We start from the raw sequence: 27,578 nt of genomic DNA, 5'->3' as shown, positions 1-27,578 counted from the left end.
AAGGCTGGTAAAATAAAAATCGATAATACTGATTGTTACATTGTGTTTTACATATAAAAAAACATTATTAAAATATAAGTATTGTATTATTGTCATGTTGTTATATGAAAGTTTGAAACTGAAGACCCCAAAGAGGAAATCTTCCCAAACATTCTTTTTGGTCTGCGTCTGTGGGTGTGGGGATTGTTTAAGTGATCCCATGCCATCACATTCTTAAAACTCACTCATCTCTCTCTCTCTCTCTCTCTCTCTCTCTCTCTCTCTCTCTCTCTCTCTCTCTCTCTCTCTCTCTCTCTCTCTCTCCTGCAACATAAATATCTGAAAGAAAGAAAGAAAGTGGTCAGAAAACATAAAAATCTAGTTGTGTATCTATATAAATTGGTGCTGTACATCACCATCAGTAGCTGGTGGTGGGTGGTGGTTGGCGTTGAGGTGTAGTATATCACCGCCGCATTATCATCATCTTCTTTCCTTTTTTCACGGGAAGCTTTTCCGACAATCCAGCTAACTCTTCCTCCATACCCAATGAACCCCACTTTTATACCACTAGTATAAACTAAGTGAGAAACCCTTGTATTCATTCTTTCAGTTTGTGTTTGTTTTGTTAGGGTTTGAGTTCTTTGGGATCTGATGTCATTTTTGAGAGACAAAAAGACAAGTTTCTTTCACTTCAATTCCCGAGGAAATTAAAACCCTTTTTGGTCCAATAAACATTCCTTCTGTTCATTGTTTCTTTTTTCGTTTTTTGTCTCCTTTTGTTTGTTTATTAACTGAAGCTGAGGACACTTGTTCTGAAAATCCTCTCTCTTCAGCCTCTCGAAGAAGAAGAGCAAGATCGACCTAAGTGAAGAACTTCATCATTTCCAAGGTTTTTTTTATTAATTCTTTTATGTTCTTCATCTCCAATCTTTTCCTCTGTGTGTGTACGTGTTTTAATCAAGTTTTCTTCATGAGTTTCCCGATATATTTGAGATATTCAATTAGGACCTATACTAAAATTTTCTATTTTATTTTAATTTTATGTTGGATTGACCACGAATTGGAAGTTCATGCGATTATGTCTCTTATTTATCATGAAAGCCCATCTTGGTAATTAAGTTCTTTTTTTTTTTGTTTCCCTCTAATTTCTAATTAAGGTATTGAACTGGTCTTCTTGCTGAATATCTATAAGGGAGCCCTTTTAATTATATTCAATAACAATTTCACTACTATATTTGCATAGAATTGAAGCATATTACCGGGTTCACAAAGTAAAGTGCTTGTATATCTTGGTTGTGCATTATTATTTAGTTTTCACTTTTGTTTAGTGGTGAAAACTTGAGTGGCATCCCCATGAAAAAGCACACTTGAGTAGTTTTATCTTTATTATCAAGTAATAAAAGGTTTCTTCTTCATTAGAATGCATGGTATCTATGCATTCAGTTTCATATTCACATGAGATTCATATGTTCTACCATACACATGTTTTTTTTTTTTTTTTTTTTTTTTTTTTGAACTATACAAAAGCTAGCTATTATACATTGATGCATGTCTTTAAACTTGAACTTATAATCTAAGAGTTCGTAGAGATTCATGTGGTTGATCAGGTAACTTAATAATTGGTACTCTCTCTCTCTCTCTCTCTCTCTCTCTCTCCACATATCTTCTTGTTCATGCAAATTTACCCATGAGATTAAGCTCATCTTTTCAACATAATCGATATCTTGAAGGGGCATGAAGAGTAAGATTCTTGTTAGATAATTGGTTATTGGATCCCTCCTCAAGGTTGCTTTAAAGCTCTAAGTGTGAAGAGGACCAGAAAGACTTGTGAAAACTTAAAGAACTTCCTACATTGATAAAATGAAACTTATCTTCTATCCTTGTCAAAAAGATTGTTTTCATTAAGAAAGTTCCTTTTTCTCAATCGGATGATCAAGAAATGAACTTTTTTGTACTAGTGTAAATCTACTCTTATGTCTATACCTTCGTCCAAAACCAGACTTAAACCCTCAACCATTTGGCTGGACACATTTTCACAACAATTGATACGACCAAAGACACCTTGGCCACTATTTTCTAGTTAAATCTAATGTGTTTCTCTTTACCCCTTTCATATATCTTCCTTGTTTTACATTTTTTTTATTCTTGTGTTTAGTTTATTTCATGATTAACTTTTAACAGGGTTAAACATGTATGTACGAAACTTGTAATTAATTTCTATTGTTTTTTCCTCTCTAGCTAGAGTGGAAGTTTTATTAATGTATTTCCTGTTAAAAGAACTGAAATGAATCATATATGTAAATCGGTAGTTTTCATAGTTCATGTTGCTTCAGTGTCATTTGAGTTTGTGTGCTCTATTCAGTTTGCATACCTACATACGGAAATACCATATTACATATATGTATGTGTGTAGATAGAAATTTCTTAGGATGTCTTTTACACTAGTTTATATGATCATATTAATAGAATTTGTATGCAGGATATATAAGATATATTTTATATATGTGTATGCACCTCAACCACTAAATATTAATGATGCATCATCTCAAATGCAGGTGACCGATCGAGCACATACGTTGCAGAATATGAATAACTTTTCACACGTTCCTCCCGGTTTTAGATTCCACCCAACTGATGAAGAGCTTGTAGATTATTACCTCAGAAAAAAGATGGCATCAAAAAGAATTGATCTTGATGTTATTAAAGACATTGATCTCTACAGAATAGAGCCATGGGACCTTCAAGGTGCATCAGTTCATCATGCACCAAGTTAGCTAGAGGTTCCTGAAAAACTTGCATTCCAAGAAAATTTGTTGATACATTTATGAGTTGTCAAATACAACTTCACTGTGTGTTACTTATTCCATGGATGCAAAATTTTCTGAGCCCAAATTAGACATGACTTATTTTAAGTATGTTGTTATATATAGTCTTTTTAATTAACATTTTTTTATATATCATTATGAACAGATTTATGCAAGCTAGGAACTGAGGAACAAAACGAATGGTATTTCTTTAGCCACAAGGATAAAAAGTACCCAACAGGAACTCGCACAAATAGAGCTACAAAAGTCGGGTTTTGGAAAGCCACTGGAAGGGATAAGGCCATATACTCTAAAAATAATCTAGTTGGCATGAGAAAGACCTTGGTGTTTTACAAAGGTCGTGCCCCAAATGGACAGAAATCTGACTGGATCATGCACGAGTATAGACTTGAAACAAATGAAAATGGAACAACTCAGGCAAGATATTATATACATCCATTAATTTTTAATCTTGCTATCATATATTTAATTTTTGTTTAGATTTATCAAAAAGCTCCTCCAGTATGTTACTTTTAGTCTCCACACGGACAAATAAATACGCTTTGAAAATAACGCAAATTTTCTTGAACCAGAAAAACAAAGCCAATCCAATTTTGGCGTTTTGATTATGTAATTTTGATTTATTTCTGGTCAGGTAGGAGTGTGTGTGCATATGAACATATATATGCATGTTCACATGCTTTAATTAGTTTGGTTCTTATGTTGACATTCTTGGGAACCACTTTCAAAATCAAGAAATTAATATAGAACATGTTTGATTGTGATGAAGTGACATTAATTTTTGTTTTATTTGCAACATGACAGGAAGAAGGATGGGTTGTATGTAGGGTATTCAAGAAACGAATAACAAGTGTACGTAGGATGGATGAACATGATTCATTAGGTTGGTTTGATGATCAAGTCTCGTTCATGCCAAATTTTGAATCGCCAAAAAGGATTAGCCACCCTTACACTTCAAATAGTACTTCATACAATCATCACCAGTTTCCGGCAAAATCTGAACTTGATCAATTGCATTACAACTTGCCTCAAGATCACTCTTTTCTCCAGCTTCCTCAATTAGAATCTCCAAAAATTCAACACTCTGCAGTTTCTACCTCTTTTCATCCATCAACTCAACAGTTAAACATCAACTTGCTTTATGGTAACAATATTGGTGAACAAGATCTTCAATTAACCGACTGGCGAGTACTTGATAAGTTTGTTGCTTCTCAGCTTAGTAATGAACAAGATCCTTCAAATATTCCTCCTCCATCATCTCTTCAAATGACTCAACATATGAACATGCTTTTAAGTGATTCAAAGAGTGACGAAATGGCTTCCGAATGTGCTTCCATATCCACCTCCACTTGCCAGGTTGATCTCTGGAAATAATTAATTTAGAAACATAAACGAGTTTCTAATTACATCAACAAGAAAAAGAAACAAAAAGAAAGTATCTTATGGTGAATAGAATGCATGTATTAATATCAAACTTCGGCAAATATATTATGGTGACTAGAATGCATCAACTAATGCAAGTATATTATGTTTTTTTTATATTACTTTTTTTTTTTATTGATGACCGGTTGAGTATAGTTTTAATGTGGGTCGTGAAAGGTTCTAAGAAACTTATCGGACTAAGCTTTGTTAACAAGCTAAGTAGATATGTATGGAATTCATATAACATATTTCTAATGTATGCATGTATATGTACGTATTATGAATGTTCTTATTTGTTAAGACTAATTAACAAGGGAATGAAAGTGTTTAATCTATATGTTAATTTGTGTCCTATTAGTTATTGCAGCTCAAAAGTTGCTTGTCAAGCCTAATGTTGATTTAGTTCATATTAATAGTATACTTCTTCATGTTAATTTGCTTGCTTCACAAAGATCTTTTCCCGTGTTCTAAAACATATTTTTACTATGGTTCTTTAACACCCTTTGCTCCTTGATGATCATTTAGTGTTAACATGACGTAGACAACAGGAAAAAGAAGACAATACATCAACCAGAAACAATCTTACTTATTTTAAGCTTTAAAGAATGAAGAATGTGATCACTTTAATGTATGCATGTATAGCTATGCTTATATAAACAGTAAGAACTAAGAACTTCTTCGGGGTCATAAATGCACAAATCCGCAGTTGGATGAAATCCCACACTTGAGTATTTGTCAAGAGATGTTAGCAAACTACCCTTGACGCTTTCTAAATTGTCTGGAGCTTAGGGGAATGATGTTTAAGCAACACCTCCACCACCACCACCACCACCATTTTGTTTCTCCGGTTCACAACTAATTACAAGAATGTAAAAATGATTGTGAATTCTGACAATATGACTTATGGAGTCTGTTACATGGATGAGTATATAGAGAGGATATTGAAGTGAAGTACAAAAGATTTCATGATAATTGGAGAAGGTATAGTTTGGTGAAACATGAAAAGAATATTGGAATGATGTTGATAAAAAAAATCATGTTAGCCTTACAACTCGAATTTACAGCTCATGCATGGATCGGACCTCTTATTGCATGATGTTGATAAAAAAATCTCAATATTCTATATATCCTCAAAGGTTATCTATTAGCAGTTCCTGTATTTATAATACGCAAACAAAGGGTCGCCATTAATGGAAAGTCGTGACTCATGAGAGAGAGAGAGAGATGAAAATATACCGCCTTCAAATGTGATCATTGGTATATTGATATAGTTTCTTCTATAAATTAATGCTGGTCTTATTGAAGCCGAACCCACAAAAGTAAGAGAAGTAGATGGCAAACAACATAATATCTTTTTGGCGTGAACAAACACACTTGTGTGAAAACGAAAGAAAAAGGTATGAACAAATTAACATGCTTGTGTGAAAACGAAAGAAAAGGTGGGAAAGATAGAGTATGCGGATATATATTAATTTCCGTACATAAAGAATTGGTCACTGAACATAGCTTGTTATTTTAATAGCTCAAAAGAGCAAAAAGATTGTCATGAACCTAAAAAGGAGGAGCCTTTCACTAGCAAATTGCAGGCTGTCCGGCATGGAAGCATGCAATTTGAACCAAAACTAGACATATTCTAAAGAAAGAGGTGAAAGTATTGAGACAAAATATAACAGGAAATGCTTAGACAGATGAATGACTCACCAATCACCATCCAAATAAAGGTAGCTTCAATTCATCCCAGATTGAAACGATAAATTGACTGAAAGAATATAAGAGCAAAAGTAGAATTTTACATTGAATCCGATGGAATTGTTGAAATTGGATCTTCGGTGTTGAGGAAAGAAAGACAAGAATATGTTGTTACTTGAGTTGAATTGAAGAAGAATGTTTTGTAGTTTTTTGCAAAAATTTCCTTTTACGCGATGCCAACTTCACAGAGGACATCATCATGAGGCGTGCACTTCTTGAAGTACTCATATGTAGTTGTACAAACATAAAAAAATACACACAAACCCACACAGGCCTAAATCATTAACTAGAATTACTGAATTACGACTTCTCGTTGACCAAAGAACTCCTTTCATTGACATTAGAGAGCCATTTAATTTATCTATAAAAAAGCTCAAAATATAAAGGCCATTAAAAAAAAGGTATGATTGTTCATTTTTTTTATTAGTTGTTCATTTTAATTAGTTAAAAATCTAAGGTTCCCATACAAAAAATGTAACACCTCTTGCTAATTACCACTTACTGTATTAATTAAGAGTCCATATGTTAAAAACGTAAACAAGAGATCTAATCACAACATCAATAGATCTTTTATTAGAAGAAAAGGGTAAGTGGCTTAAAGGATCCCGTGGGATTTTAGTATTATATATATAACAAAGGATTACAATATGAGGTCCACAATAAACGGAACTTAAATACATACAGGATATGAAGATAAGTATGGATTAAAAATAATCTAATCATTCTGTTTACATTCCCCCTCAATCTTGACCGCAACAAGGTTGAGATTGCGCTTCATCCGTTCTAGCATAGCACGCGTAATTGGTTTAGTAAAACCATCTGCTAGTTGATCTCCGAATGCAATAAAACAGACATCCAATGCTCCCATTGCTACCTTCTCCCGTACAAAATGAAAATCAACTTCAATATGTTTGGTTCGTGCATGAAAAACTGGATTTGCAGTCAGGTAGGTAGCTCATAAGTTGTCACACCACAACACCGGTGGCCTTGGTTGACGGACATTAAGTTCTTTTAATATAGACTGAATCCATATCACTTCGGCTGTCCCATTTGCTAATGCCTTATACTCAGCTTCGGTACTTGATCTTGACACAGTAGGTTGCTTGCGCGAACTCCATGAAATCAGGTTTGGACCCATAAAGATTGCATAACCTCCGGTGGACCTGCAATAGTCCAAGCAACCTGCCCAATCAGCATCTGTAAATACGCTTAAAAGTGTGGAGTTAGACTTCTTGATGCATAGTCCGGTGTTCATCGTGCCTTCGATATATCTAAGAATTCTTTTGACTGCCTCCCAATGTACATCAATTGGTTTCGAGAGATATTGACAAACCTTATTCACTGCAAATGAAATCTCCGGTCTTGTTAGAGTAAGATATTGTAGACCTCCTACCATGCTACGATATTTGAATGCATCGTCTTCATTGAGTAACGTTCCAAAATCTCCTGTGAGTTTATTAGTGACCGACATAGGCGTTGAGACACTCTTGCAATTCTCCATATGAGACCTATGTAACAAATCAGATGCATACTTGTGCTGTAATAAGGTTATACCCCCTGAATTGGGAATGACTTTAATGCCTAAGAAGTAGCTAAGCCGACCAAGATCTTTAATGGGAAATGAGGATGACAGAGTGCGAACAAGACCATCAATAAGTGTAGGAGAAGACCCGACAATAACAATATCATCGCATGTAAATAGTGTGGCCACGGTGAGAGAAAACAAATAAGGAAGTGTCAGCTTTGGAGGAACGAAAACCAAGTTGATGTAATTTATCACTCAGTCGAGAAAACCAAGCACGCGTGGACTGCTTCAAACCATAGATAGCTTTGCGTAACTTAGATACATGATCTGGATGACGAACATCTTCAAACCCGGGAGGTTGTTTCATGTATACATCTTTGTTTAAAAGACCATGAAGGAAAGCATTGTTAACGTCAATTTGACGAAGAAGCCATCCTTTAGAAACAACAAGAGATAAGACCAACCGGACTGTAGCGGGTTTGACAACCGGGCTAAACGTGTCATGGTAGTCAATGCCATATCGTTGAGTAAACCCCCGAGCAACCAACCGTGCTTTATGTTTGTCAAGTGAACCATCCGGATGTAGTTTCGTCTTAAAAATCCACTTGCAGCCAACTGTATTAACACCCGGAGGTGGTGGTACCAAGTCCCAAGTGCGATTTTTATGAAGAGCATCAAACTCGGCATCCATAGCACAACGCCACTTAGGATCAGAAAGGGCAGCTTTGTGAGAAGTAGGAACAGCAAAGAAAGCCCGACGAGAAGGATTGTAGAGTATAGTACCATCCGTAAACTGTTTTGGTCGCATAGAACCTGTTTGTGTGCGAGTGACCCGCTGTGGGGGCGGTGAACGATGCAAGGGTATAGTAGAAACAGGAGCTGGAGCAGGTGAAGCCGGAGCAGGAGCTGGAGATGTTGGTTCTGGTTCATTGGGAATGACCGATGGATCCGAGGCCAGAGTGGGAACCGTAGGTGGCGTAGCAGGAAGCGTTGGTAATGGTGGAGATATCCTCGGAATGGCAGGTGAGCTGCTGGTGAAAGTCGAACCAGTTTGTACAGGAGCTGCAACTACATGAGACAAATTATCAAGTAAAAGTGACAGGTCATATCTATTCATGTGATCATTCACAGTACTAGGTTCAGATTGTGGATAAGAAGCACCATGAGCATTAGAGGAGGGTAAGGACGAAACATCTGATGCGGCAAATGGAAAACGAGACTCATCAAACACTACATCACGAGAGATATAAACACGACCTGTTTGTTTGTCAAGGCACTTGTACCCTTTATGCATAGAACTATACCCAAGAAAAACACATAAAGTGGAACGAAAGGAAAGTTTATGAGCATTATACTTGCAGAGACTCGGCCAACATGCACAACCAAAATCACGTAAGAAGGAATAATCAGGGACAACATTCAAAAGACGTGTGATGGGGGTGGAATTTTTAATAATACGCCTGGGCATTCGATTTATTAAATAACATGCTGTCAAAAATGCTTCATCCCAAAAGCGAAGAGGTAGAGAAGAATGAGCTAACAGGGCCATGCCAGTTTCAACTATATGACGATGTTTACGTTCAACTATGCCATGTTATTGTGACGTATGTGGACATGACACACGATGAGCAATACCACAAGTTTGAAAATATTTATGCAGTCTATGGTACTCACCTCCCCAATCGGATTGAACTATACGAATTTTGGTGTTAAGGAGACGTTCAATATGAGTTTGGAAATTATAAAATACTTGTTCAACATCAGATTTGCTTTTAATAAGATAAATCCAAGTGTAACGACTGTAATCATCCAGAAAACTAACATAATATTTAAAACCACCACTTGATACTTGAACCGACCCCCAAACATCTGTGTAAACATAGTTTTTATACGAAAATTGATGACTCTTAGCACATTGGCATGCATCACAAACTAAAGACTCATTAAAGGAAACACCTAAATTTTTGGACTTCCAAATAGACTTGACAACTTCTGAATGAGGATGACCGAGACGTTGGTGCCACTGTGAAAATGAAACTTTAGTGCTAGACCCGGCATAGTGTGAAGAGTGGCGAATTAGCACCGGGTAGAGACTTCTTTTGCTTTTACCGATTAGGAGGATTTTCTTCGTGATTATGTCCTTAACAAAGAAAACATTGGGAAAGAGTTCAATAAACACATTATTATTATTGACAAGTTTATCGGCTGAAAGCAAATTTTTGTTAATATGTGGGACACGAAGGACGTTTTTAAGAACAAGAGGTTGACCTAGAATGTGAATTTTAGAGTGACCACATGAGAGATATGCAAACCTGTTCCATTGGCGACTTGAACTTGGTCTTTACCATGATATCTTTCGGGTATGGATAGCCGGTCTAGGTCACTTGTGAGATGATCGGTGGCACCTGTGTCAAGGTACCAATTTGGGTCATTGTTGTAGTTGCCATTTTATCCATTATAGCGGCCATATGTTGCACTATTACCACTTCTATAGTCCTCATTCTGGTATGCATGATTGAATCGATTACGGCAGTTCAGGGCAATGTGTCCAGGTATGCCACACACTTGACATCTTGGACCCCCACCGTATCTGCCTCGGCCACGCCCCCTGCCACGATTTCCAGTGTTTCGATAATTTGACCGAGAATTGTTGTTGTTCGAGTTGTTATAGGTACTGCTATTTTGACTTTTGCAATTGTTGGAAGTTTTCTGTTTAGTGGCAGTATTGGCAGAGGACACGAAATCGGAAGGACCATTCATAGCAATGCTTTGAGCATCATGTGCAACAAGATACGAATAGAACTCAGATAACTTTACCTCCTGCTGATTGCTAAGAACGGTTATGGCGGTGAACAAATCGCCATGTCCAGGTCCTAACCTGGCTAGGATATAATCAATCACTTCTTCATCTGTCATTGGGTGCCCACTATTGGCCATAGTATCGGCCAAAGCAGTCATCTTTTGATAATATTCAGAGGCAGACAAGTCACCCTTTTTTGTGTTTGACAATTGAGTTCTGATTTGAATAGAATTACCTCTGTGTTGAGCAGAAAACATAGTTTGCAAGGCGGTCCACAGCTGATTTGAGGTATCTGCACATCTGGTTAGTTGTGAAAGAACATCTTCAGTCATTGAAGATAACAAGCCCCCAAGGATGGCTTGATCTTGAGTAATTCACACTTCATATGCGGGATTGTCTTCCTGTTTGGCAGCATCACCTGTGCCAACGGTGATTTTGGTTGGTGGCGTAGCAGTGGACCCATCGAGATAGCCAAACAATTTTACTCCACGCAGAATTGGAACAACCTGCGCCTTCCAGAGAAGATAGTTCGTGCGATTGAGTTTGCACGTTACAGCAGTAGCTATCTTGGACGAATTGATAAACGTAGTTTCAGTAGCCATTGAAAGACAACCTGATCAGAGGAGGTGATCAAGGGTTGGGTCGATGAGGGGAAGAAAATCGGAGCCCTAGAGTCGTGGCTTTGATACCAAGAAGAAAAGGGTATCTAGCTTAAAGGATCCCGTGGGATTTTAGTATTATATATATAACAAAGGATTATAATATGAGATCCACAATAAACGGATCTTAAATACATACAGGATATGAAGATAAGTATGGATTAAAACTAATCTAATCATTCTGTTTACATTATTAACTAAAAATAAGATCCAGTTGGTTTTCAAGAACTTACAACTAAAAACTCACTACATAAACACTCACATTCAAACGTATATAAAAGAAACTAACAAATTTAAGACTTTACAGAACAAAAATCAACAAGAACAGAACAAACCCTAAACAGATCAAAACCATAATCTAAAGAACAAGATGAGAGAACAGAGAGACTCGAATATAAGTGTGTGATAAAAATGATTTGAATGACCTCCAAAATAGCTGAAACCAAATATATATACTTCGGGTAATATCCATGGATCAAAACCGAATTATATCCAACCCAAACCCATCCTCAAGGATCCGCATGTTTCCTATGTTTACAGAAAGTGAGTCGCAACCATTGCAATAATAAAACAATACACAATACACCCAATACCACAAATCTTACATCATTCTCACAATAAACCTTTCTCTAATTTTATAGTTTTAGCCCAGTTTAAGAATATATTCTCAATGTTAATCTTGTTATAAATAAGCATATGTTTAACACCCACTCTCAAGATGAACATTGAGAGAGGAAACCAATTTTACTCAACTTTAAATGGATTATACAATCCTAATTCTAAACACAAAAAATCATGTTGCTTTGAAGACAAAGATTTAGTAAAAATATCAACTCTTTGATGTTCAGAATCAATCTTAATAATTTTCAAAATTCCTTTTGAAACTCTATTTCTCACAAAATGAACATCTACTTTAAAATGTATAGTTTTTCAGGAAAGATAGGATTACGAGCTAACTTAATTGCAAAATCATTATCATAAAAGAAATTTATATGAAACAAATTTTTAACTCCCAAATCAAAAGAAAGTTTAAGAATCCACATAACTTCACAAGTAACAGAAGTCAATGACCTGTATTCAGACTCAGTAGAAGATCTGGATATAGTATCTTGTTTTTTACTTTTCCAAGAGATTAAAAAATTTCCAAAATAAACACAGTAACCAGTAACAATCTTCAAGAAGTAACATATTTTGCACAATCAGCATCCACATAAGCACATAAAGAAAGATTTTGTTTTTTTTTAGAAAAACTAATGCCTCTACTAGGACTTTGTTTTAGATATCTCAAAACACGCATTGCAACATCCAAACGAGACTTTCTTGGAGAATGCATAAACTGACCAAGAGCTTGAACTATAAAAGATATGTCAAGTCTAGTTATAGTCAAGTAAATTAACTTACCTATAAGTATTTGATATTCAGTTATATTACTCAACAAAACATCCTTATCATCAACTCCTTTTCAGAAATATTAAAATTTAATTCTAAAGGAGTTCTAACTAGCTTACAGGCTAACTTCCCAAACTCATGAATTAATTCCAAACAATACTTGCATTAAGTTAAACAAATTCCATCAATTTTATCAATAACTTCAATGCCTAAAAAAACTTTAATTTCCCTAAATCCTTAATCAAATATTTGGATTTCAAAAAATCTTTTACTTTAGTAATCTCAAGTTCACAATTACCTGTTATAACAATATCATCAATGTACACAAGCAAAACAACAATAGTACCACCTTTATTTCTAACAAATAAAGAATAATCATTTATGCTTTGGACAAAACCAAACTCAAACAAAGAAGAATAAAGCTTTTCATTCTACTTTCTAGGAGCCTGTTTTAAACCATGTAATGATTTTAACAATTCACAAACACAAGTATCACCAGGAGTATGATACACTTGAGGAAGAGTCATATAAACCTCTTCATCAAAATTCCCATAAAGGAAGACATTATTAATATCAAGTTGATATAGTTTCCAAAAATTATTAATAACTAAAGAAACAATAACTCTAACAGTTACCAGTTTAGCTACAGGAGCAAAGTGTCCTCATAGTCAATACGTTCTATCTGGCTATAACCTTTAGCTACAAGTCTGGCTTTATACCTCTCTACATCACCATTAACCTTATACTTAATTGTGTATACCTATTTACACCCAATGAGTTTTCGATTAGAAGGAAAATTTGTAATTTCCCAGGTTTTATTTCGGTACAAAGCCTCCATTTCCTCATTCATTGCAGTTACCCAATTTGAGTAAGTAGAAGCTTCAAAAAAATTCCTAGGCTCAACAGTTTTATTTAAGTTTGAAATAGATCATAAATTTTTAGGATTCAATTTTGCATAGTTTAAAGTCTTTTTAATACCATACTTGTACTTGCCTTTAACAATATGATCATCAAACCTAAAAGACATCCCAAACTCTCAACTAGACCTCCTAACATAAATACTACCAGATGGTTCAACATTTTTTGAACTATTTCCCTCAGAAGAACTAGAAACACCTGGACCAACCTCCTAAGACTGAGACATTTGTACCAAGCCATCCTTGTTGCTAACACTAGCTGGCTCAAAAGAAATGGTTGTATTAGTGTCACGAGTCTGGTGGCTTATCACAGGAGTACCAGTTTCAGGAACTTCATCCATATAGGATGATTGAAGAGTTTCATCATAGGGACTTGGGTGTACAGAATCAACAAAAACACAATCATTAAAAAATGAAAATAAATTTTGATCAATTAAATCCTTCTTCGTTTTAAAAGGAAAAACATCCTCATAGAACATTACATCCCTGGAAACAAAAACAAAATAATTATCAAGATTGTACAACTTATATCATTTCTTTTTATTAGAATAACCAATTAGAACACATTTTTCAGACCTTTCAACAAACTTATCTGATATATTTTTCTTAACGGAAAAACATAAACACCCAAACACTCTTAAATTCTCAAATGAAAAGAGTTCCTAGACTGCTTAACTTTGTGACAAACATCACAAAGAGGAAGAGACTCAAACCCAAAGGGCAAGACATTCTTAAGATAATTTAAAGACTAGATACCAGGGTGACCCAATCTATTATGCCAAGTAATTTTTGAAACATAATAAGTAATCCTACTTAAAGAGGCCATATTACCTGAAGAGTAAGAGTCTTCAAGATAATACAACCCTCCTAATTCACTACCACTCCCCAGAGTCACCTTGGACTGTGAATCCTGAACAGAACATTTAAATTCATCAAAAACAAGTTGACATTTATTATCCTTACAAACTTTATGAACTGAAAGTAAATTAACATTGAACTCAGAACAACAAAAACATCAGACAAAACAATTGACTCAGGCAGTCTCATATTCCCAATTATGTTGATTCTAGCTGAGGATCCATTAGGATGATCTACTCTAAGATCAAGTTTTGAAACATAAACAATGTTATCTAACTTAAAATCGTTTTTGGTCATATGATGATTTACAGAAGAGTTACAACAAATACATGCCATATTTTTAGATACTTCACTTGTTGAAGGTTTATCATTAATGAGACTCAGAAACTTGGAATATTGCTCACTTGTAAGAAAAAACTTTTCAAAAGAGTTGTTAGTTTCAACATCAAAATCAGAAGAACCATTAACATCAGAAGAGACAAAGTTATTAGAAGAAAATGTCTTATTAATATTTTGATATTCATTCTTAAATTTAAAATCTTTTGGAAAACCAATGAGTTGATAACATCTTTCAATAGTATGTCCCTTAAGACCACAATTTTTGCATTGAAGATTAGAATTTCCACGAGTTTTCTTACGTTTCTGATCATTGAATTTACCAACAAAAGTAGTAGCCTGAGACTTAGTGGAGGAATGAGAAATGGAACCTCCTTTTTGGTGTGATTCCTCACAAGATACAATTGGAAAACAATTATTACATTAGGAAGAGTTTCCATTAACAAGATGTGGCTTTTAACCTGATTGGATGTATCATCTGAACCAGACAAGAAATACATTAGCTTTATTAACTTTGAGTGATTAACAAAGTCAGATGAGGCTTTACATGTAGATTCAGTCAAGTTAACTAACCCATCGAACTCTTTCCACAAAGCATCAATCTTACTATAATGCTCACAAACAAATAAACCACTCTGAGTAAGAGAGATTATTTTTTGATGTATATTGAAGACACCAGAACCATCAACTTTTGAATATGTTTCACTTAGCTCAGACCAAATATCAGAAGCATTGTCACTACAAGCATGATTACATATATAGACTTAGAAACAAAACCAAGAATCTAAGAACATACCACAACATTAACACGTTCCCATTTACGAATTTTAGTTTTATTCTGACTAGGTTTAGGAAATGTTTTATCAATAAAACCTAATTTATTCCTACCTTTCAAAGCCCTAGTCATAGAAATCTTCCACATCTTGAAATTCTCAGTACCAGTCAATTTAAAACTAATAATTAACACTACACCATTACTAAGCCATACCAACTATTGGCTTTAGGACTTATTTTAGACACAACCTAAAAATGTGGGCTAAATCAAAACATTAAGATTGGCCCAATAAATTCCTTCCCTTAAATAAGTAAGCGTTGAGCTTATTTTTTAACATCTCTCAATCCAATTTCTTCTCTGATGGATTCAAATGTAGCTAAAGTCAATGGCTTGGTCATCATCTCTGCTAGCTACTCCTTTGTGCCACAAAACTTCAGTTGTATAAATATAGTGAAAACGGACATCGATATGCTTTGTTCTTCTATGCATTAACAGATTCTTTGATAGCTTTATGATTGAACAATTTTCACACATAACCTCCACAGTTCCAGCCTTTTCTTGAAGTTCTTTAAGGAGACCTTTCAACCATACACAATAACATGTGCATATTGTAGCTACAACATATTCTGCTTCTGTTGATGATAAAGTGACAAGTTCTTTTTTTTCTAGAACTTCAACATATTGCAGCTCCACTGAACAAATATACATACCCAGAGGTGCTTTTTCGATCCTTTAGATCATGTTCATAATTGTTTTCTGTAACGCCCGTAGATCCAGGCTAGTCAATTTAGAGACGATAGGTGTCAAAAAAATGGATTTTTGATGAAAGATTATTTAGAATGAATAATCTTAACTAAGTTATAGTATATGATACAAGGTTTCTTTGCATATAAAGAACGCCGAAATTCGAGTTATAACGAAGAAGTTATGACCTATCGAAGTTTTGCGATAGAACCGACACCACACAACGTGACATAAATAGTGAATTTACGAAGGAGTGATATTTAGCCTTAGTGATAAACACGAAATACGTAGATAATGTTGAACCGAGAGCATGCATAAAAAGAACGCCTAAATCTGACTTCGTATGTGGAAGTTATGATTTTTCGAAGTTTCAGCTTAGTAACAGCCCAAAAGTTCGAATTTAGATCGAGCGAGTTTTAGCCAAAACTTTCTAAACAAGAATCGAAGATCTCGTTGATAGTAGTGCATTGGTGAAAAGACAGACGAAAACGGACGTCAGACGAAGAAGTTATGAATTTCTAACGAAGTTTTTCTGTCCCGGCCTACTAAAAATAAATAATAAAAAATAAAGTCAAAATTAGCCGACAGAGTCTAAATGAAAGATGTAGAGTATGGTCTGACCTACATGTGGATATTAAGAACATTGAAAACGGAGCTCTTATGCGAAAGTTACGCAATTTAGAAGTTTGACGAGTCAAATTACGCCGAGCGTAATTTGAATACGCCCAGCGTACTTAGAGGAGTGCAAGTGGTCTGACCAATACTCGAGTGCCACCAAATGACGCATGCAGTGACGTCGAAGTACGCCCGGCGTAACCAAATTACGCCCAACATACTGAGTACGCCCAACGTACTTGGAAATTACACCCAACGTAATCCCAGACCCAGCAGCCTATAAATAGAACTCAAGATCAACCATTTTCCTTGCGATTTTTCTTCCTTTCTCTCTAAGTTTTGCATGCTAATTATATCCCGAAGCCCCAATATCATTCCCGAGCCCTGAAGCAAGTTCCAAAGTCCCGAAGATCCCGAGAAGTGAGATTCCTGAACTGAAGTCCTACCCGCGAGGAGCCCGGTTTTTGTGAAGATCTTCCAGATATACCCAAGAATACTACTTCGACAAGTCGTAGTGTTGTCTGATCATCTTCTAATCAAGTGAGTGTGTGGTCCCTTCCTGGATTTGGAGATGGAATTTAAACCCTTATACTGGCGAGTGATCCACATATTCTACAACTAAGCAAAACCGAGTGGTGATATGTGTTTTGATTTATTGTAAAAAAACATCTTTTTATAAAAATAAAAATTAGGCTCTCAGAAATAAGTTATTTACCAATTTTTTTTAATATTATAAAAAAACATCTTTTAGACTCAATATCAAAGAAAAGACAAAGTTTTAGTATACCATGTAAATAGATTACATCGATAAATCTTATTGAAAAATGTTTAGATTGATTAATATTGGTAAATTAGTGGGTTTTTTTGGTTAACTTGCGTTGTCTGGGCAGGCCAAGAAGTATAGTAAGAACCTTGCACAACCTTATTCTTTTGTTTAACTGGTTTGAATCTTCTTATTGAGTTTACTTTCTCAAGAGTAATGGGTACACCCTACACTCTTGAAAATAGGGTTGGGAACACTGTGAGTATCAATGTTTTCTCAGCAATAAGATAAAATATTAGTATAAAAGTTGTAATATAAACTATTTTTAATTACATAATAAAAACCAAACAAAGATATGTGAAAGATTATCTTTATAATTTAAATTGTAATATATAACATAAAAATCGTATAAAATTTTCATTATTGTCCACTCATGTCTCAAAAACATGTTTTTGGAATGGAATTACTCATTCTATTATCTTTCTTTTACGATTACCTATCTATTTCATTTCTTTGTTATTCCATTCTTTGCAACCTCACATATCTCAAAAAAGTAATTTAGAAATCACAAAATAGAAAATGTTTTATAAACTCCTATAAGAGAAGAAGAAATATAAGACTAAATGAGTGTATGGTGTTAATATAATTATAATGTCCTTTCGTCTCTATTTGCATGTTTGTAGTATTGTCTATAAAATATTGCTGCTACATTTGAAAGTTTATTTGACCTCTTTCGTCTTTTTGTGTGTATATTTTAATCTTTTAGGTTTTTTTGAGTATTAAAGGGACCGTTTCTACTTGGAAGTAGGGTGAAGTCAATGACCCTAAAATTGGAGGGTAGTAGTATTTAAAGCCATTTGAATATTGAAGATTTTTGTTGGCATTAATTTCAATAATCATATATACCCTAGAAGAGATATCATAATAATACTTTATTTTTTATAACAATTTTTGAATATTTTTTTAAATGTTGTACATGAAATGGCTACAAGGTGTGATCACCCCCTTATAGGATCATGGGTAATTTGGTAACTCTTTAAATATTACACTCTATTAAAGAGTACAAACGAATATTTTTGATTTTTGATTCCTTATGAAAGAGGTAATGGTATAATGGTCCTTTTAATATAAACTGTTTATTTTATTGTTTATTACTTTTTATGTCAACAACATAATTACCACCTTTTGATTATGCCTATTCAATATGTCATAATATTTTTTTGATCTAAATTTATGATTTTAAGGTGTCTGGAATTGTAAGAGTTAGAACCATTTTCAAATAGTTAATCTAATCAATCTTTTATGTAACGATAAATTATTCCAAAAAATCAGAAACGAAATTTAAATTGCATCACGTATGTGAGAAATCAGGAATTTATCCATACTTAAAACCAATGGGTATGCTTCCGCTTTGTATATCCCGATAAACCATTGATGATTTCTTTTATCAGGCTATTGATCATCTCCATTCTACATTCTCTAAAAAATATACAGAAAGCAGGTTGTTTTGACTTTTACTTAACAATTTAGATTTTTAGTTGAACGACTGAAATTATAATCACATCAGATAAAGATAAGAAAAAAAGTAACTCAAATTCCACTTGAGAACTTCTTAGTCATCTCATATATTATTATTTCTTGATAACTGATATTTGTACTCTTCATCGATATTTGTGCTAAAGTTGCAACAACATGAAAATGATTGTTACTCAAGTTGCTTGATTTTTTTTAGATTTCTTGTACGTGAAATTGGAGTTGACGAACAACATAAATTATCGAATTCATTTGGGTTGTTGTGAATGTATGTAAAATATATTTTGATTTTTATGTTATGAAGGTGTCAAATTTTATGGTTTGAAAATTAGTTGTTGCAGTTATGTTATTTAGAAATTTGAATCGAACCCTTCGATGAGATTCCCCATTTTCTTCATACTTTTGACGAAATGTTCAATAAGTTGAACAAACCAATTATAAACAATGGACTCATACACACGTTATTCCATATCCTCCGCTTTTGGTTGTTAAAATCACAAATATGATTTGTTTTTTCGTTTGCTAGGATGTGTTAGGAATTGAGATCTTGATTTGGATAGTTGGAAATTTTGTTTGGTCTACCTGTCTACTACTTATTCGATGAAATTCTTAAGGGAACAATATTGGGATAAACCTACTGCCTGGTTTAAGTTGCTTTTTTACAAATACTTTAAAAATATACCGATTTAAATTACTTTCAAAATATACTTGTGGATGTTTGTTATCTTTCATGGTTTCAATTTGTATGTTTTCTCCTTAAAGTTTCATTTTTCATCACTAACATTTCTTTGTTTATGTTTTGTTTATACCGCCTCATTTGGCCCTTGATCACCTTGATTAGTTTCTCATACTAAGTTCTCTTTGAAAATTATATTTAATTGCAAGTTATTACACTAACACCCCAATAATCTCTAATATATGTATAAAATGGTGGCGATTATTATTTTTTATTGTTGCTTCTCTTCATATTGATTATCCAATATGGTTTGAGTTCTGGAATTCAACATTATGGGGGGTTATAATTCATTACAAAATGAGTCTTGCTAATGTAGATCGATAAGTATTTTACAGTATGTTCTTTTAGCCTTATGTTAAACTTTTATGGTAAAAAAATTGTTTTTAGAATTGAACTTTGAAAAAAAAAATTCATATATAACATCGTACTTTTAATAAAATGAATTTTTTTGGATTATTTTTAGTTGATATGGAAAGTTACATTTTTTTGAATATTCAAGCTCATTTAAATGATTGTTTTTTGGGAAAAAAATCATTAATAGCATTAAACTTTGCAAAAAAGTACATTAATAGTATTGTAGTTTCAAAAAATGATTTTTTCGTATTCTTTTTGGTTAATCTAGAAAAGTTTTATTTTTTTGTACATTAGAGCTCATTAAAAGGATTTTTTTTGAAAACATTTTGTTAATGGAAAATACATTTTCATTTTCTTTCGCATATAGACCATTTATGTAAAAAAAAAAAACATTTCAAATATGGACTATTTGCGTACTTTTGTTTACAAGTGAACCATTTATGTAATATATAAATTTAAATGTTATTTAGTAGGTTATTAATATGAAAATTTTCTAGGGAAAATTTGTTTTTAGTATTCAAATTGGCAAAAAAGTTCATTAACCGCATTGTACTTTAAAAATATATATATTATTTTTGATTATTTTTAGATGAGATTTAAACGTTTTGTTTTTTCCTGCAGTGAAGCTCATTTTTAAGACAATGTTCTGAAAGGGAATTTCATTAATAGCTTTGAACTTTGCAAAAAAAAAAAATCATTAATAGCATTGTACTTTTTTTTTGGAATTCTTTAACTGCAGGTAGATTCCTTGAATGTCTATCTTGACAAACATATGTGGAGAAATCTTTTTGGAAAATGACAAAATTCTGATATGACTACCTGAACATGAAAAAGAAAAACCCAATTTTAACTAACCCAATTTATTTAAAATCTTTATTCATTTTGGTACCTGACAGACGATTTAGATGTTCTCAAAATAGCATATGAAATAACTTCAATATGTAATAAACTTAAAATGTTATTTGACATGTTTTGTATTTTCTAATGATCATTACCAGGAAACCTTTGAAGGATTTTTTTAGCATAAAGAATGTGATCAATATACAAAACAATGTTGCATATTCAGAACCTAATGTTCTTAATTTATTGTAATAAGGTCTTCCTGTAACAATTGATTGACCCTACCCAACTCTCCTATACAAGGTAATGTATTTATGTTGTTATAACTGTGTCAAAATGCTTCATTTAGGTATTACTCAGCACATGGTCTGCAGACTATCCACATTGATTTCATGATTGAGAAGAACATATCACATTGACCAAGATCACGCCATCAAACATATTAGTGGCCCCACTAAGATTAGCAATCTACTTTAAGTAATCCTCCAAAATAGGCAATGAAATTTGAACTATAGTAAATCTTGAATCAATTCCCAAATTGTACATCAAACTTCCAACATTAAACCTTGGACATTTTCAATTAATGTTATCGAGTTTTTATGCATTTGATTATTTAGGTATATTGTAAATTGTTTAGCTTCCCTTGTTGATTTTATTAATTTAACATGTACAAACGATAAATATTTATAATAATTACAGATAAGATTGTTGTCTTTTCTTTCTGAAATATCTAATATCTATTTTGACAGTAGCATTTTTGTGTTACAATAATAAGATTTGAATAACTGGTTTTAAATAATCATTCTGTAAAATTATTAAAAACCAATACTATTCCTCTTTATACACTAAATTTAGTATGATGTTAATAACGCAAAGTTAAAACAATTTTTTTTTGTTTTATTAGTTATCTTAATTCTAAAATTTATAAAATTATTATGTAAATCTAATTACTTATTTAGTTTATTTAAAATAATTTACATTATGATCGTAATTAATTATTTGTGGAATAAAAGTAGAATGATAACAATATATTAATTTATTTTGTATTTATCATATATATATATATATATATATATATATATATATATATATATATATATAAGTTATATTAAAATATAAGTTTATAAATAAGACACAATGTGGTTACCACCTTATAAAAATAAAAATAAGATAGCAACCAATTAATCGATTCTCTATTTCATTATGATCTTTAAACGGTTAATTATGCTCTAAAATTTTGTTATATCAAAATTTTGTCTAAATATATAAAAGTAATAATGTTTTAATTTATTAAGTTATTAAATTAATATGTTTTTCATATATGAAAATCATATTACGAAAAAAGTATTAGCGTCAACATGTTTTAAAATACACTTCACATATTATTTCAGTTTTTAAACTTGTATTTTAAAAAAATAACTATTTATTTTGTTTAAGATTAATGTATACTTATATATGAATGGGAGATGATACAAGAACTATATATTCCGTATTCTTTAAAGTATAACATGTTCCTGCTAAGAACATATACAAATCTGCGTTCATAAATAAGTCCCATTTTTTTTAATGAATTTGCTAATATTTATTGCAACAGACCCCCCTTCTAAACCTTAAACCCCTAAATAATCGTATGAAACTAACCATCGAAATAAACTATTTGTTATCACTACATCACTAATAGTCGAAATAAACTATTCTAGAGATTTAGTCTAAGGATTCCTCTGTGTCCGCATAAAGTTGACACGTTCCCATTCAAGCTGATAAGAAAACAATTTCTAATCTAGTTATGTTTCGTGATGACAATCAATATAGCTGAGGGACAAACAATTCCAAATGCATGTATTTATTTCCCAGAATAGGTTTCTCGCATGACTAACTTTATATGGCATTGTTTAGAGGGATATCACATGCCAATACAAAAGTATTAGTGAATTCTAACGAACAGTTCAATAACAGTGAAGTCTATACATCAAATATGGTCAACAAAGAGGATATCATTGCTCTGTATGTATATATGTCACACCCCCAAACCAGAATGGCGGAAACATTCGGGGGTGGATGACTTCACGTAGTATCACAACGATTGAATATTGCAAAGAAAGTAACACAACCATCATATATATAACAATGAAAACGTGTATTGTTGCGTTATACATGTTATCAAAAGAATATTACAATATGATGAATAAATGTTTAATGATAAAATCATCCTTTGTGTTCCTTCTTCCAAAAGCTGGTAGTTTACCTGTATCACTGATTCCCTGAGAAATACAAGTGGTTTTGAAAAGTGTCAACATTTAAGTTGGTGAGTTCATGAGTGTTCCGAGTTGAAAAGTATATTCCTTTTGGTAGTAATTTGGTAAACGAGTTCTTTAGAAAATCCAATATTTTCTTGTAAAATGTAAAAGGTTTCAAAGTTGGAATGTGTTAGTAACTTTTATAAACAATTGATAACAATAATTTAGTATGAAAATATAATGTAGAAATACTGCGATGCACATATGAACCTTGTAAATCAATCTTATTTTATACTTTTTATGTGAGTTTTATAACCATACTATTGACACTGACGGCCTGTAACAACATTCTTCAAGTGTTGCAGTGTTATGACATTTGTCACCCCAGACCTGCCGGTCTAACTATAGCTAGTAGTTTAGGTGCGGGATTGTCAATCCCGTATAGATCTATACACAAGTATCACGCTCTCCCTCCAAGAGATTATGGTATATAATACAGGACTTGAAATGCGTACAAAAATGTACGTTGAAGTTTAAATGTCTCACATTTACCTAGTATAAATAGATTTACAATGAAATGACTTTACTCCTTTTTGAAAGTGTTTCGTTTTTCAAATTGTATAAAAATGTAGGATTGACTTGCTAACTATACCCATTATAGTTCTTCAGATAGTATGTTCCATTTCGTAGACATAACTTAGTGATATAATTGCCCTTGTATACATAAGATGTTTGTATCGATATTCGAAGTTAGAAATTTCATTTATGTTTAGAAAACGATACTTTTAACGTGTAATGTACTTGTATTTCCCCCCTAAAACATGTAAAAGGATTGAAAAGTAGGGGTATGAACTCACTCGTTAAGTTTGAAGAGAGGGGCTAGAGTTGAGCAGAGTTTCGATCTCGGATAGTTGCGTCGTCGGGCTCTTCGGGAACTTCTGCAACGTAAATCTTTCGTCGGGGCTCGAGTGCGGAAACCGAGGTGAGAAAAGGGTCTCTGGAGCTGGGAGAATGTCTGAGAAATGGTGAAGGTGTGCCAAAACTCGAGCCTTATGCCCTCTATTTATAGGGCTGAAAACCCCCGTACGCGGCGCGTACTTCCGGAGTACGCGGGGCGTAGTCAGTACGCGGGGCGTACTTCGGTTACGCGGGGCGTAATAAGGCGTCATGGCTTACGACTCCTGGCTAGCTAGGCGTAGTTTGGGCGGGCCGATGGGACTCGACCCTGGGTCTAGTACGCGGGGCGTACTCCCAGATTACGCGGGGCGTAATCCATGTTTCCAACTTCTAAATTCCGTAACTTTCGCGTACGAGCTCCGTTTTTCGCGGTCTTTATATCCACGCGTAGGTGAGATTATGCTCTACAACTTTCATTTAGACTCCGTCGGTTAGTTTTGACTTTATTCTTAATGATATAATTTTAATAGGTTGGGACTCCTAAAGTTCGTTAAAATTTCATAGGTTCTTTATTCGACGTCGGTTTTCGTTTGTCTTTTTATTGTTTTATTACCACCGAGGAGACCTTCAACTTCCGTTTAGGTGGCGATAGCTAAATAATACTCGATCTTCAATCCGAGTTTTTAGCCCTTTACTATTGTCACGAAACTTTGAAAATTCGTAACTTCTTCATACGAGGTCCAAATTGGGCGATCTTTTTATGCACGCTCATCTTTCAACGAGATCTACGACTTTCGTTTAGATACTTTAAGGCAAAAATGTATTTTATTGATATTTCACTTTTTACATCAAATTATGTTTTAACGTCGTGTCGTAATTATACGAGTGGTTATAATTTCTTCAATATAACTCGGTTTTGAGTGTTCTTTATGTTTTTGGAAACCCGGGCATGATATCTAATATTCGATGCATCCCAACTTAGATGTCTGAACACTTTATTTTTGAGGTTAATTTCGTTGTTTTTAGCTTTCGAGTGTTTACACTGCTTTTGGGAAAAATAGGGTTGTCACATCATCCCCCTGTTAAGGGAATTTCGTCCCGAAATTTAATCTAAGATCAATATTACAATTTAGGAAAAAGATGCGGGTACTTTTGTTTCATTTGATCCTCTCGTTCCCAGGTGTATTCAGGTCCTCGCTTGGCGTTCCAGCGGACCTTTACGATAGGTATGCGGCTTTGTTTAGTCCTTTTGACTTCCCGATCCATGATCTCTATCGGTTCCTCTACAAATTGGAGGTTTTCGTTTATTGTGATTTCGTCTAGAGGGACGACAAGGGTCTCGTCGGATAAGCATTTCTTCAGGTTCGATACATGAAAGGTAGGGTGTACATTGTGGAGTTCCTGAGGTAGTCTAAGTTTGTAAGCCACTGGACCGATCCTCGCAAGGATCTCGAATGGTCCGATGTATCTGGGGTTCAGTTTCCCACGTTTTCCGAAGCGTATCAATCCTTTCCAAGGCGAGACTTTTAGTAGGACACGGTCTCCAACTTGGAATTCCAAGGGTTTTCGTCTCTTATCTGCATAACTCTTTTGTCTATCCCTTGATGCCTTTAGACGTTCTCGGATTTGAACAATCTTCTCCGTAGTTTCCCGTATGATTTCTGGCCCAGTAAGTGTGTTGTCAGTTGCTTGTCCTTTTGCTAGTTGGGTGTCTCCTACTTCGGCCCAGCATAAAGGTGACCTGCACTTGCGGCCATAGAGGGCTTCGAACGGGGCAGCTTTGATACTGGTGTGGTAGCTATTGTTGTACGAGAACTCGACCAAGGGTAGATGTGTGTCCCATGCTTTGCCGAAATCGATTACGCAGGCTCTCAGCATGTCTTCTAGGGTTTGTATGGTTCTCTCGCTCTGGCCGTCGGTTTGAGGGTGATAGGCGGTACTCATGTCTAGTCTTGTCCCCAAAGCTCTTTGGAGCGACTGCCAGAATCTCGAGGTAAATCTACTATCTCGGTCCGAGATAATGGATACGGGCACACCGTGCAGTCGTACAATTTCCCTGAGGTACGTCCTTGTTAACTTCTCCAATTTATCCGTCTCTTTGATCGGTAGGAAATGCGCTGATTTAGTTAACCTGTCGACAATTACCCAAATGGTGTCGAGTCCGTTTGTCGTTTTGGGTAACTTGGTTATGAAATCCATAGTTATCCGCTCCCACTTCCATTCGGGTATTTCTGGTTGTTGTAATAAACCTGAAGGCTTTTGGTATTCTATTTTGACTTTAGCGCACGTCAGACATTTACTCACGTAGGTAGCAATTTCGGCTTTCATGTTCGGCCACCAGTACAACTTCTTGAGGTCGAGATACATCTTGTCGGAGCCGGGGTGTATGGAGTATCGTGTTTTATGGGCTTCGTCCATGACGATTTCTCTGAATCCACCAAACTTTGGTGCCCATATTCGATCCATGAAATAATGAACTCCGTCGTTCTTGGTTTCAAGATTCTTATCCATCCCCCTTAGGGTTTCTCCTGCCACATTTTCATCTTTCAAGGCTTCCATTTGGGCTTCCTTGATTTGCGTGGACAGGTGGGAATGGATCGTCATAGTTAGGGACTTCACTCGGCGACCTGAGTATTCCTTCCTACTGAGTGCATCCGCCACTACATTAGCCTTTCCGGGGTGATATCGAATTTCGCATTCGTAATCACTTAGTAGCTCTACCCACCGTCTTTGTCTCATGTTGAGTTCTTTCTGGTCGAGAATATGTTGAAGGCTTTTATGGTCAGTGAAGATCGTGCATTTTGTGCCGTAGAGGTAGTGTCTCCATATCTTTAGAGCGAAAACGACAGCTCCTAGCTCAAGATCGTGCGTTGTGTAGTTCACTTCATGCGTCTTTAGTTGTCTTGAGGCATAGGCGATGACCTTCCCTCGTTGCATCAGGACACAACCGAGTCCTTGGTTTGATGCATCACAATAGACCACGAAGTCCTCTGTCCCTTCTGGCAGGGTTAGGATGGGCGCACTACATAATGCTCGTTTTAGCGTTTGAAATGCAGCATCTTGTTTTTCTCCCCAGTCGAAGGTCACATTTTTCTGAGTTAGTGTGGTGAGTGGTTTGGCAATCTTGGAAAAATTCTGTATGAACCTTCGGTAATACCCGGCGAGTCCTAAAAATTGTCGGATCTCTGTAGGGGTTCTTGGGATCGTCCAATTCTCTATTGCCTTGATCTTCGAGGGATCCACGTGTATTCCTTCCTTGCTTACTACGTGTCCTAGAAAATCCACCTCTCGAATCCAAAATTCGCACTTGGAAAATTTTGCATAAAGTTTCTCTGCCCTTAATGTTTCCAGAACTTGGCGGAGATGTTGGCTGTGTTCTTCCTGGTTTCTAGAATAGATGAGTATATCATCTATGAACACGATCACGAATTTGTCCAGGAAGGGGCGACATACTCGGTTCATCAAATCCATGAACACTGCTGGAGCGTTTGTCAATCCGAAGGGCATCACTACAAACTCGTAGTGACCATATCGTGTTCGGAAAGCCGTTTTGGGGATGTCTCCTTCTAGTACTCGTAGCTGGTGATAACCGGATCTTAGGTCGATTTTCGAGAAGTAGCTCGCT

At 34.6% G+C, this 27,578-nt stretch overlaps 1 protein-coding gene across 1 annotated transcript; it reads left to right on the top strand.

The window, feature by feature from the left end:
* The first annotated feature begins 246 nt into the window (after positions 1-246).
* Positions 247-4,563, top strand: LOC144999732 (NAC domain-containing protein 7-like). The gene is made up of 4 exons (XM_078958902.1): positions 247-868; positions 2,535-2,724; positions 2,950-3,221; positions 3,609-4,563. Exons 2-4 carry the CDS (start codon positions 2,565-2,567, stop codon positions 4,176-4,178), a joined length of 1,002 nt encoding a protein of 333 aa, XP_078815028.1. The 5' UTR covers positions 247-868; positions 2,535-2,564; the 3' UTR covers positions 4,179-4,563.
* The last annotated feature ends 23,015 nt before the right edge of the window (positions 4,564-27,578 follow it).

This window comes from Lactuca saligna, chromosome 6, assembly GCF_052625555.1.
Source record: "Lactuca saligna cultivar CGN05327 chromosome 6, ASM5262555v1, whole genome shotgun sequence".
Taxonomy (NCBI): domain Eukaryota; kingdom Viridiplantae; phylum Streptophyta; class Magnoliopsida; order Asterales; family Asteraceae; genus Lactuca; species Lactuca saligna.
The sequence above is the reverse complement of the archived record's forward strand: the minus strand, read 5'-3'. Positions and strand labels throughout refer to the sequence as shown.

Excerpts from the sequence above, each read along its gene's own strand:
- LOC144999732 (XM_078958902.1), top strand. The coding sequence starts at position 2,565 with ATGAATAACTTTTCACACGTTCCTCCCGGTTTTAGATTCCACCCAACT. Across the intron at positions 2,725-2,949 it reads AGAGCCATGGGACCTTCAAG|ATTTATGCAAGCTAGGAACT; the intron begins GTGCATCAGTTC and ends CATTATGAACAG. Across the intron at positions 3,222-3,608 it reads ATGAAAATGGAACAACTCAG|GAAGAAGGATGGGTTGTATG; the intron begins GCAAGATATTAT and ends GCAACATGACAG.